The following is a 12,957-nucleotide window of genomic DNA, read 5'->3' on the forward strand; positions in this document are numbered from 1 at the left end:
GGTCTAACTTTCCTTAAATCATTAACAGCAATGCCAATAACCGTGGTCAGCCTGTCAGAAATGCTCAGAGCATGAAACTCACCGAAAAAACGGGGGGTGGGCATTGGCAGATAAAAATGGACTACAGTTTCAACCTGACCCATTACTGTTCAATAACAAAGGCCATTCATATATCAAACTGATTACTTCAATCCAGAGGGGCCTAAAAACAGTCATGTGCAGTCATGGGCGGTTTTTTGGAGCGCCGGTTTCAACATTGATTACATTGGACTGGATACACTGCCACTACAGGAAACATATTCCACACTGCATTTAAATGAATAACAAGAACATAAAGTGAAAGCTGAAACAGTGAAACGAGAAGGGAAGCAATAGAGCTGGCGGTGGCCCAGTTGGCCTGCTGGGCCTGGAGCCAAGGTCTTTTTTTCCTCTACCTGAAGTCACACACGAGAGTTGAACCCTTGAAAAGATGACCTTGAAAGCCGATTCCCCCATCCGAACATCAGATAGCTTGGAGACCAACTGCGGTCCTTTTTGCAATGTGCGCGCTACAGCAATCTGGCAAAATTAAGTAACGTGACGGGGGGAAAATGGTGGAAATATAAACACGCAGTCCAAGGCCAGATGAGGGGAGTTTAAACACCAGGTTGTAATGGAGCAAGTGATTCTGCCTTTTGAAGCTAATCATCTGTGAACTCCGCGATGCACCGATGTAATGACTGCAATAATACGCCGGGCATCCAGACCCTCCTCATCTGCTCAGCAGGCCCCTTCCAGGATCACGCACGAAGCGAGCGAGAAGGAAGTCATTTGAGTCTACCTTACGACATTAGATCTTTTTATTTCCAGTCCCAAAGTTCATTATTACGGATAAATCTCCATCTAGCAGGATGGAGAGGCAATTTTCGAAAGCAAAACCTTTGAAGCCATTTCAGGGGAGTCACACAGGGGAATTTTGCTGCGAATGATTTAAGTTTGCAAAGGTAAATGGTTGCAGTGAAACTGACACTACTTGTGAGTTTTGTGAAACTACAATACCTACAAACAAGCCATGTAAAAACACACTTTTTTAACATTATTTATATTATTCGCTCACCTTTAAACCGCTCCAGGTAGTATTTCCCCACATACCAACATGCTGTTTCGAAGTTTGGAAAAGGAGTGAGGCTGGCACCTTTGAGTCTTTTTTCCACCTCATATGCTCTGAGTGGAGAAGCAAAGGGAGGATTACTGAAAAGTGTGCCTTGAGAGGAAATCGTGGTCTCACAGATGTGAGAAATGCACTTCAGAAGGCAAAAGCATATGCTCTTGACTTGCCCTCTTTCTTTTCATTGCTACAGAGGCTTGTAAGTGCCAAGAATAGAACAGCGAAGGTTTAACGCTTGAACGCTTCAATTGCATCACCATCCTCCAGTTGTCACTGCATGGCAAACAGGATGTAATAACATTTAAAATGGCAACAGCCAAAGACATTAGGCCTTTATAATCCCACATAATAGTCCTACAGTATGCACCAAACCCTCTGTGCCTATTGTATTATAATAATTTGTTTTTTTTTTTAAATAGCATGCTTCAGTACACTACAGTTCTGTTCCAAAACCTAATGAGATGTTGCTAATTGAACAATGCATCAGAATACAGGGAATACACAAGCATTTTTAATTATATGTAACTATATTTTATGGATACATTTGAGCACTGACTGAATTTCTAACTTTGTGGCACCATCTTGGATGGATTTTTTATCACTGAGACAATCACACTGCATTATGGGAACCTATAAAAATGCACATACAAAGCTTGTCTTAAAGGAAAAAGAAGCAGATCACTGACCTCATTTGCATCTCTACGCTCAGACTGTGGACAAAATGCCCGGAGAAGGCTAAGCAGTCCACAGGAGTCAGTATTGCATTAATCCATCCTGCCATTAAATAAAAACAAAGAAATGTTAGAGCTTAGAGCTTCATTTTTTATTTCATTCTGGCATCCTAATATCTCACCTGATGGAATGAAAAGAGTTTGCCCTTGTTTAAGTGTGCACTTGTAACACTTGTCCACTTGGTCAGCAAAAAACATCTCGCTGTGGTTGGATGAGGAACTCCAGCGCTCATACAGAGAAAGGTTGGCAGAGGTGGGCTTGATCAGAAAGAAGATTTTCTCTCCCTATACAACACACAGGTCAAATATACACTTCAACATCCACTATACAACAAAATATGACCACAGAATGCGGTGACTGGACAATCAAAATCAAGTATTCTGGAGAATCATGTAACAAAAATGAATATTATGATGTACTTGTGTATTAAATTGACCAGTTCTTTGTTGATTTCTATATACATTTGTTACTCAACAAATTAAGAAGTTTGTTTTACTTCACACCATATCACATCTAAAAATAAAATATATCACAAAAGTATATATTTTAAAATCAACACTTTTTCTGTATAAAAAAATATGGTAAGCTTATTTGTGCTTTATTGTCATAGAAATAAGTAGCATTGAGGTATAAATAAATATGAAGGAGTCACCTTAAGCACATGATACCACACAGAGGCACCTCCACACTCAATGTGGAAGTCTGTGTAGCTGTCTTTCACACAGATAAGACAGTATTTGGACACTTGGGGCTTCCCCAACAATGCATCATCAGGCCAGTAGTTGTCAACCCAGGACAACTTCCGAACTATCTGCGGACTCTCAACAATAGTGGCCATTCTACAGAAATAAAGGGAACAATAGTAAATATTCTCCAAATGACACACTTATAAAAAAAAAAAACACCCATGACATATTATTATACTGACATTTGTATTTAATTGAGAAAAACTTGAAGGCTAAATGCCATGTTTACATTTAATTTGCAAATATTTATGTTAATTAATAAAAAGGAGTGTGCTTTACTGTATTAGGTTTTCCTGTATCAAATTATTTAGTAAAACTGTGAAATTACACTGGTTTTTGTATAGACTTCTGAAGTTTTCCTATATCCCTATGCAACTTTTTATAGGACTGCTTACCTTGTGTCTGAAAACTCCAAGTTGATCACATTTAATACTTTCTTTCTGTTTGTGCTGTAGTAAAAATCAACAAACTCTTTTAACTTCATCTTGCTGTCTGTTTGTTTGGTTACATCAACAACATCCACAAGAACATCAGGCCCTTTGAATGAAAAAAAGTAGACAACAATTAGAACAACATACATTAAAAAAATGGAGGAACACTTGGTTTTGTTATACTTTCACTCTCAGCAAATTGCATTAATAATAATAATTTGTTACATTTACATTTATATTAATATTAATAGATTCTAATTAACAACACATATTCCCTAAATTCACTTACCAACATAGTTTTCCACGTCACTGACGTAGAATGTGGGTGCAGGCATGGCCATCCCCAGCCCATCTTTCTTCTGGATGAGAATTGGCTCATTGAAACCATTCTCCTCAAGGTAATCCAATGTCAACTGACTTCCAGACAGCTTGACCACTACATCTTCTGAACTGCGGTGGAAAATACACAGTAAGCATGTTACCTACAGTCACCAACACAATCTCTCCAAGACATCATACTGGAATCTTTTTCACATGTCTGGTGGAAAAGTTCAGAGCATGAGCAAAGCTGATCATGGAGCGCCATCTTCTGGACACTGGATAAACTGAAAGACTTGGACATTATCAGGAGCACTGGCCCTTTAAATTCTTCACACTGGACTGGGATGATCTTCACAGAGGTGAATAAATACATGTGTACTATACCTGGGGAATGTCCTGCTGCGCAGCTCTTTTATGAACACCTGACTGCCGTTTTGAACCGGTCTGACGTCTCCGCTTTGCCCCGTGTCATGCTTATTCCAGCTCTTTTTCTTTTTCACTGTTAAAATTATAAACAGATGAAACCAACCAAATCTAATTCACACATACTGAGCATAATTCACTTTACTCTTTCTTGATGCTACCAGTTTCTTAATACAGAAATAAAAATGCAAACTGCAGAAGCAAAAGCATAAATGCAGAAGAAGATTTTAACATCAACATGATGGTTTGGAACCAAAACTATGTAGTTCTTTGTCATTTTAAATTACATTATTTTCATGAATATTATGGTATTTAGTTGGTAATTTTGGTAATGGGACAAGACTACTTTGGTTGTAATTGTAAATAAATGATCACGTATCTAAAACTTGTTTTCATTCATTATAGGGTTGGACTGAAACCACATTGATGTAGAAATTCACAATTAATTGCAAAGAAATGGCAAGTAACACATTGAATGAAACATGAAATTTTGAAGTAGAAAGACTAAAATAGTATATTTTCTTGTAAAACATAATCATTGTTTTATTTACAATTTTAAATTTAAATGCATTTAATTTTTAATATTGAATTATTTAAACACAAAATAAAGTCATAAAATTCAGTCAAATTCAGTGGAAACTTAATTATTTCCCAGGATTCTTTGATGGATAGAAAGCTCTAAAGAAAATCATTTATTTGAAAAAATAATCTTTTGTAACATTATAAATGTCTTTACAGTCACTTTTGATCAATTTATTACATTATTTGTTTTATCTTACTGACCCCAACTTTTAAAGGATAGTTTATATATACACAATGCATTACGTCAAATATGATATAAAATTTAAATACTACTTATGATATAGTATTAGTACAACTTAGTACAATTTAGTACAACCCTAATTCATTCACAGTATGAAGGAAAGATACTCACAGGTGGATTTGCCATGTGTTTTTTCACAGTTAGGACAGTGATAGATGTCAATATCTGGTGCTTCATCTTCATCCACTCCCACGCAGCTGTAACAAACAAATGTGCATCTGTTTGTTTCTATAGATCCATTGCAATATTATTAAAATAGCACAGCAGCAATCAGCATTGAGTTACAGCAAATTAAACCTGGTTAATCACGGTTCTGTAAAACGTATTTACAATACACAGTGCCTATATACGTATACAAATTCTAATAGAATTATTCTCCACTGACAACCATTCAAAACAAGCCCTGAATTCTGATGAAATATTCGGAATTGGAATGTTAACAGATGACATCTTTCCGAATATTATAGACTTGGTGTGGACAACTTTGTCAGCTTTGCACATCTGGCCACTTTCCTGCCCATGGCTGCCCCTTATTGAAGCCCTAGCTTTGTTTCGCAGTCTCGGGCCACACGTCCTGAGGTTTTGGTGGCCCCTGGCAATCCAATGCCTCAGGGAACAGGCCTAGTCCTGCATGATGGAAATGGTGCATTTTTGATGATGCACAATGTTCAGCGTAAGCCAAATATGGCGTGTAGTCTGATGGCCAACAAGCTCAACCTCCGTCCAGCTGGCTTCAGAGTCGGCCACATGCCTTCTGGCAAAACTACAGCCGAGATGTCAGGTGACATTTTTAATAGTGGCTTTCTCTTTACCACTGTCCCATAAAGCTGTTGAAGCGTTGCTGTATCACAGTCTCTTCAATTTGTAACTCCTTTAGAGTTGTCAGTGGTCACTTGTTGGCATGCAAGTGATCTCCAGTCATTTAACTATGTGCGTGTCTTCCAAACCCAATGAGTGCACTAGCCTGTCATATTAAAGGGGATAGATATAGCTTAGCACTTAAGCTATATCTATATCTATATCAGCTTAGCACTTTGAGATTTGGTGTCAAATGTAAAGTGCTTTACAAATAAAATTTATTATTATTATTATTATATAAAATCAAAAATAATTGTTTTTACATATCCGTTTTGACTTTGAGATTGTCTGATCAGTGGCAAAAATAAAATAACTGAACTAAACAACAAACTAAATCCACTGTGATTCAGTGCTGTAAATGAACAAAACATAAATGAAAAAAACCTCCAAGAGCCTGAATCCTCTTTATATTTCAGTTCAATTCACATTTATGTGTATAGCGATTTCCACAGTACATAGTTTTAAAGCAGCTTTACAGAAAATGCATGTCTGCATTACATTATAGGCACTGTATGCATTTTTTGTCACCCCATCTGCAGTGCAAATGTTCCTCCTATACTAATATAAACCGATGCATCTAGAACACATTCCAGCCATTAGGAGGAGCTGCTCACGGGTCATGAGGAAATATTGCATTGGGAGTGTCCATTATGGGCTCTCCTCCAGCGTGGTATAATAACTACTACGTGCAGCCATATGAATATCACACATGCTGTCCACTCAGATGGTGGGTGGTGTCAGCACCCTTGAATCATGGCAAAAGTGAAAGGAGCCAAGTATCACTGAGCCTCAGGACAACAAAGAGAGCATGTGGGTGTAAAGGGTCAAACCGCCCACTCGGGCATCAGGATTAGCAGTGAAATACACCCTTCCACGTTCTTCGTCTCTCCTCGGCTAATCCTTATCATGAGTATCTGCACACTGAAAAAAAGGGGCCAATCCCTTGTCGATTTAAAGGAGCAGTTTACACAAAAAAATTATATTGTAGTTATTAATTCACCGTCATGTCATTCCAAAACCCATCCGCCATTTTTATTATCAAAGAACACAAAAGGAGAATATTTGACGAATTTTCATGCAGCAATTTAAAGAGAGCACAGTGGTCAAGATACAAAAAGCACCAAACACACTGTAGCCTAAATAGTTCGTACAGTATGTGCTATATTACTCGGAAAAGAAGGTGAGGTGTGATTTTTTTTTAGCCTTTTGTGTTCCATAGAACAAAATAATAATAATTTAATGTACATGGCATGCGCAACATGTTTTTGATGGAACTCAATGTTTATACAAAAATATATGAATTAATTGTGCCACACAAAGAGAGTAAATACAGTTAAAACAGTAATATTGTGAAAAATAATGGTTTTCAATTTTAATATATTTTAAAATACGATTTATTCCTGTGATGCAAAACTGAATTCGCTATTTTTACTTAAAAAGACAACAACAAAAAAGATAGCATTTGAAGAATGCTACAGACAACAGTGGTCAACATCCAAAAAACAAAAACAACACAAACTATAAAATAAAACATATGTCCTATATTACTTGTAAAAGAGTGTTGGAACTTGGAATGTCCTTTTTAGGTTTGCATTTAGGTTTGAACCACATGAAGGTGAGTAAACACTTTTTGTGTAAACTGTTCCTTTAAGACAGAATACACACAGCTTGTCTCTCTGTGAAATTACATTCAATACAACATGTCTTGTTGTGCTGGCACAATAGACCCTTAATCTAAACAACCGCCTGCAAACTATCCGCAGCAGCGCGCATGATGATAATGTTTATTTACGGGGCCATTTTGTATGTTAAGTGTTGACGGTCCTGAAAAGAAAGTCTCAAAATCACTCTCCGGAAATAGTCACGTCTAAGAAAGCCTCTTCTTAAAAGCAACAACAACACCTTAAGTACCTTAATGCAGTCGTATTCTATTTTGTGTCTGAATAACAAGAAAATAACATGATCAACAGCGTAATGATAACCAGTCTTTAAATAATGCTTAAGTCACACCGCTCAAAGTCAAGAAAATGTCCTTGAGGGGGAAATTAACTGGATTTTCACTCTGAGACAATGTAATTACACACTGTCATGACAGATTAAATCAATAAATACAACAACAACAAAAGCAAGAAGGAATATACAACATTATGGCAGCTCTAAATTATTCTTCCTGTAAAGTCACCTTAGAGACAGGTGCAATAAGAGAGTATTATTATAAAACATATTTAATAAACTTGTGCAATATGCCAAAGCTGCTCTGTCACAGACTAGATATTATCATTAAAGGGACAAATCTCTTTTAGGATCTGATGCGCCACTTGTAGCTGGCACCCTGCCCTGTAAACGAAGGGAATGATGTCATTCATTGCCACCTGAAGAGTGGAGAACACACGCCCACACCACAAAGAGCGGCATGTGGTCAGGAGGAGCGTTGCACACCGCAGTGGTACAAAACGTCTTCATTTCTGTTCGCAGGCCAGCATGCTTGCAGAAATCACTATCAACATGTTTACCCTTGACGGAAATGTATGCTGATCATAGAGGCACCTTTTGGAACAGATTAAACATTTATAAAACATATATAAATAGTAGAACTGTTAATGTAGAATGATTAATTCAGGAAACAAAAGGAAGTAATAATAACAGTGTGGAAGTGGAACTTATAATATCTTTGGTGGTGATGCTCATCATCGGTTTACAAAAGCTGTTTCTAAAATAAAATGAAATGACTTAAAAATAGCATTGTGGTTAAATTCCGACAGCCGGATTTTGGTTTGGATCCCATGGCTGCTACGGGGTGAAAGTGAGGTAAAAAGCGAGGTTACAGAGTTCACATGCACTTGAACAGGCAGTGTAACTTACAGTTCCCACACTTTTTGACCTACAAATCTCTAAGAAATCAATTTTCTATTAGTTTAAAAGACCTTTAAAAAATAATTTGGAATTTTAAAAAAACCGACTAAAAGAATGATTAATTTTATAATAAATTATCATTATGCCTTGTGAGCAAGTTTACTCTACATACACGGTCTACACACAAGCATTTAGCCAATGAAATATAGTGCATAGAAAACTAGAAAAATGTGTATTCATATATTAATTAAATAATATATATTAAAAAGGTTTTCTTTTTTACTCATGTTTTGTATAATTGTGACTATTGATCCTATGTGTTTTTTGAATTATTTGTCTTTTTAGTTATTCACTGTACAGCACTTTGGTCAGTTTTATGCTGTGTGTAAATGTGCTTTATAAATTAAATTTAGGCTACTTAATTCCCATGACTTTTACAGGCCTGTAAAACACAAGTTCCAGGTTTTCTATGATCTTGGGAACCCTAATACCAGTACTTGTTACTTACGGAGAGTTATTCCTACAAATGTTCAGCTGGAGGAAGTCACCTAGGCTAATATTTTTTAATCTTCAGGTCTTTTGATAAAAAAATCTGTTTAAAAAAATCAGCTTATCAGCAGAATTCAGTGGAACGGATTTAAATACAGTCAAACGTGTCAAATGGAGCTGTGTGTAGCCACTCTTATCAGTAGATGAAAGCATCGTCAAATTTACCAAAATATTTAATAAACAAACATGCAAAGGGCGGGGGATGCGTGTAACCAAATGACAGGCGTTCTAGTTCTACGAAAAACTGCTGAGCTTTCTGTGAAGTTCTGCATACTATACAGAACTGATAAACATCAGAATGCATTTTGTAAGACAAAATTTATCAATGATAATTCTAGGAATGCAGCAATTTAAACTTGTCATGGTGAATTGCAGCAGTCAAAGAAAGTTGTAATATTGATTTTTATATATTCATATATTTATCTTTTTGTTTCTGAGCTCTATTTATAAGCTTGAGTGACCAGAAATGTAATATGCATGGAACTTAAGGTTAATTTTTTATAAAATACCACTATTTCATTGCTGGTCTATAGTTAACATTAGTTAACTACTTTAGTTAACATGAATAGTGTTAGGGGTAGTTCACCCAAAAATGAAAATTCTGTCCAAATAGTTTCTGGTCCCCTATTGACTTCAATAGTATGAAAAAACAAACAAATACTAGCCTATGGAAGTCAACAGGGGACCAGAAACTGTTTGGTTACCAACATTCTTCAAAATTTCTTATTTTGTGTTCAGCAGATGAAAAAAAATAATAATTCAGGTTTGGAACAACTTGAGGGTGAGTAAATGATGACAGAACTTTTATTTTTTGGCGAACTATCCCTTTAAGAATGAACAAGACTTCTACAGCATTTATTGATCTAAATTAATGTTGATTTCAACATTTACTAATAATACATTATTAAAATCAAAAGTTGTGTTGGTAACATTAGTTAATGCACTGTGAACTAACATGAACAATGAACGACAATTTTTACTAACTAACATTAACAAAGATGAATAAATACTGTAACAAATGTTTTGTTCATTAGTTATTACATTAACTAATAAAACCTTATTGTAGTGTTACTGAGAAACTAGTAGGCTAGGCTAAACCACCTTAAAGTAAGCTAAATAACTGCAATAGATAAAAAAATGTATTCTAAAGTTGTGTGATGATCAGTGTTTTAGAACTAGCAAGCATAAAAAAGCAGAACTACCCAACTACTGATATTGTAAGATCAGAATTATCAGACTCTGCACACAAATTTTGTATTGGTGAATGCTTAGTAAAAAAATTAAAAATATACTATCTGTTAAGTGCTACAATATTCAAAGACTGAAACAATTTTTCAGACAAGTTAACACAGTCATAAACAGCTTAATACAGAATTATCAGTGTTAACATCAGTGTAAACACTTTAACGCCATAACTGGTTTCTCTCTTCATCTGATCTCACAGAATCAGTCGCCCTAGCCTCTCCATATAGAGGTCACAGACGTTTAAAATCACTGAGGGCGGTAAAATATCATTCACTCCAACAGAAACAAACACATTAGTGTCAATTCAAATAATTCCTTATACATTTGAATGCAGTTAACCGCATATTCAGCCTGAAAACGAGACACGATTACAACGCGTTGTGTGTTGAACGGTCACTTTGTTTAGATCGTTAAACGATAACAGTCATGTAGCTAATTATCATATTCTTTGACTGCATGAATTGAACGTTAGAACTGTAACAATCACTGGGCTCATTAAAGGGTTAAAATTAAACGCGCGTAAATGTATCAGTCAGTGAACTGGAACGCTTGTTCTTTGTTTACATTTACAAAATAGAATTTTAAACCTTTGTTCACCCAAGTTTCACTAAGCCTAACAATACAAAATGATTCGCGGGGGAAATTTAAGATGAAATCGAATAATAACAGACTACAGATAGACTCCCATTATTGGATCTAGTTAAACTCATTTGCTACGGCTACATGCTGCTGTCAGTGATGCTTCACGGAACCTATAGGCTACGGCGAATAAATCTGAACTTACTGGTTTTGATCATGATGAAATACAGTCTATGATAATGGCTAGATGTCATAGCCTACATGTTAAAATGTGCAGAGCAGCTCTAAATCTGCAATGTCTGGCTCATATGCAGCCTATTATTCTTCCAGCAGACACCAGAAAGGACAAGGACAGTTTTCACACAATTCAAAGCCAGTTAAAGCACTGATATAGGAGCAAATCTGGACAAATACGGCGCATAAAGGACCGTAAAAAAAAGGTGTTAAAGAAAAGCCATTCGTGTTCGCAGACACCCACGGCTCACTACTACGACAACGTCCAGTCTGAGACGCAACCAAAGCGTGCGATGCACGCAGATCGAGCTCACATCGTAGAAAATACATCGAAATGGCTTTACGATTAAGCAAATCTTTTTGTACAGTTCACAAAAATGTGTCAACCGAGCCAGCTAAATATAACTCCGCCTTCTTCTTCAAGCGGCCCTCGCTCTTCAGAGCAATACAAAATGTGCGCACGGGAGGCAAAACGCTTCCATCCAAATCCACACTTAAATAGTTGAACGAAATATTGCGGTTACCTGCCATGAAACCAGTCTTTGCAGGCGTCGCATTCGATCATAAACTGGGTTACGTCGTAAGGTAATCTGCAGATGCAATACACGGGTACAGTCGCCATGTTAGATCAATTCACAACAACAGCCGGAGAGATGGATGGGGGCAGCAGGAACCTCCCGTAACACAAACTACAGCGATATGAAGAGCCGCGGAGCTGCTCCTACGTCCATTCGAACGTTCCCCCGATCCGACGTTACAATGTTACGATGTTAAAATGTTTCCCGCGCTGCATTGACGTGTGCATGCCCCCTGGTGACTATACGAGCGCGGAGACTTTCATAAAGCCCAAGAAAATGCATCCTTTCATTGTAATATTGTTACGTCAGTCTGCAAGACGGGAAAAATCGCCTCGGTCATGCTGGTCCAGATGAATGGAGCTCATTAAACGCTGCGGCTGCTTCTCCGGGTTTCCCGGGACGATAGAAAGACGAAAATCCACCTTCAGGGATCTCCAGCCAACCGTCGAACCAGCTGCAGCTGAGTCTGTGACACGTTAATAAGGTCTCGTGCAGTTATGGCATAGACGAGACAGGATTAAAAGAACAGAGTTAGTTCAAATTTTGACATATGGTTCTTATTTTGAGCTATAGATAGATAAACGGCATAGTGCAAACTAAAACGAGTAAAATTACTAGTTAAGTTGTGAAACGTAGTGCATTAATTAGTTTTTTAATTGAAGAATACGATATTTTATATTTACCTATATCTCATATGAATTTTTTTTAATATAAGCTAAAGAAAGACAAGTAAATTCAAATACATGTATACAGTTATATAAAACATTATCATAATTTCCTTAATTTATATTTACATAAAAGTAAATAACTTACTGTAAGTCTGTGTGTATACACACAATATACAGTATGTATATAGGCCTATTTTCTCATACATGAATATATTCACACACATGTATGTATAAATACACACACATATACATAGGCCTCTTTTCTCATATATACAATATACATACACATGTATTTTGCGAAGTTTTATAATTGCAACTTATATATAGCCTACATTGAGGAATTGTGCCAACTACATTAAAAGGCAAGTTTTAAAAAAAAATATAAATATAGCCAAACATTACAAAGATATAGCAGAGAAATATCCAGTTCACTCACTATGGAATTATCAGTGTGCTACAAGCAAATCATTTGGAATATTTAAAATGTCTGCTTTATAATGGCAATGTTTTAAAAAAAGAATTAAAGAACATAAAAATGTCCACCAGTGTTCAAAACACCAAAGTGTTGGTAAAATACATAAAAAATATATACATTTTTTTTGGCTGACTGGCAATATGACTGACCACCAAAACTGGTGTCATTCTACTATGCATTACCCAATAGATCCAAAACAAAACAAATAGACCAGTGACTATAATTGTATAAGCAAAATATTTCTTTCTTTCTGACCAATAAGTGCTGTCCCAAACTTCTTTGGGGAAATTTCAGG

General features: G+C 36.3%; 1 protein-coding gene across 2 annotated transcripts in view; it reads right to left on the bottom strand.

The window, feature by feature from the left end:
- phf2 (PHD finger protein 2) overlaps positions 1-12,023 on the bottom strand; it is a 27,191-nt gene extending 15,168 nt beyond the window's left edge. Inside the window, exons 1-9 of one of the 2 annotated variants that reach the window (XM_079596887.1) lie at positions 11,466-12,023; positions 4,735-4,820; positions 3,762-3,876; positions 3,346-3,506; positions 3,021-3,162; positions 2,532-2,718; positions 2,001-2,163; positions 1,834-1,921; positions 1,097-1,203 (exon numbers count right to left, since the gene is read on the bottom strand). In XM_079596887.1, the coding sequence (XP_079453013.1) occupies positions 1,097-1,203; positions 1,834-1,921; positions 2,001-2,163; positions 2,532-2,718; positions 3,021-3,162; positions 3,346-3,506; positions 3,762-3,876; positions 4,735-4,820; positions 11,466-11,563 (1,147 nt within the window). In that variant the 5' untranslated portion in view covers positions 11,564-12,023. The remainder of the gene's footprint in view (positions 1-1,096; positions 1,204-1,833; positions 1,922-2,000; positions 2,164-2,531; positions 2,719-3,020; positions 3,163-3,345; positions 3,507-3,761; positions 3,877-4,734; positions 4,821-11,465) is intronic. The other variant, XM_079596888.1, reaches the window with a different exon arrangement.
- Between the last annotated feature and the right edge of the window lie 934 nt (positions 12,024-12,957).

The sequence above is a fragment of the Phoxinus phoxinus genome, assembly GCF_949152265.1.
Source record: "Phoxinus phoxinus genome assembly, chromosome: 22".
Classification (NCBI taxonomy): Eukaryota; Metazoa; Chordata; class Actinopteri; order Cypriniformes; family Leuciscidae; genus Phoxinus; species Phoxinus phoxinus.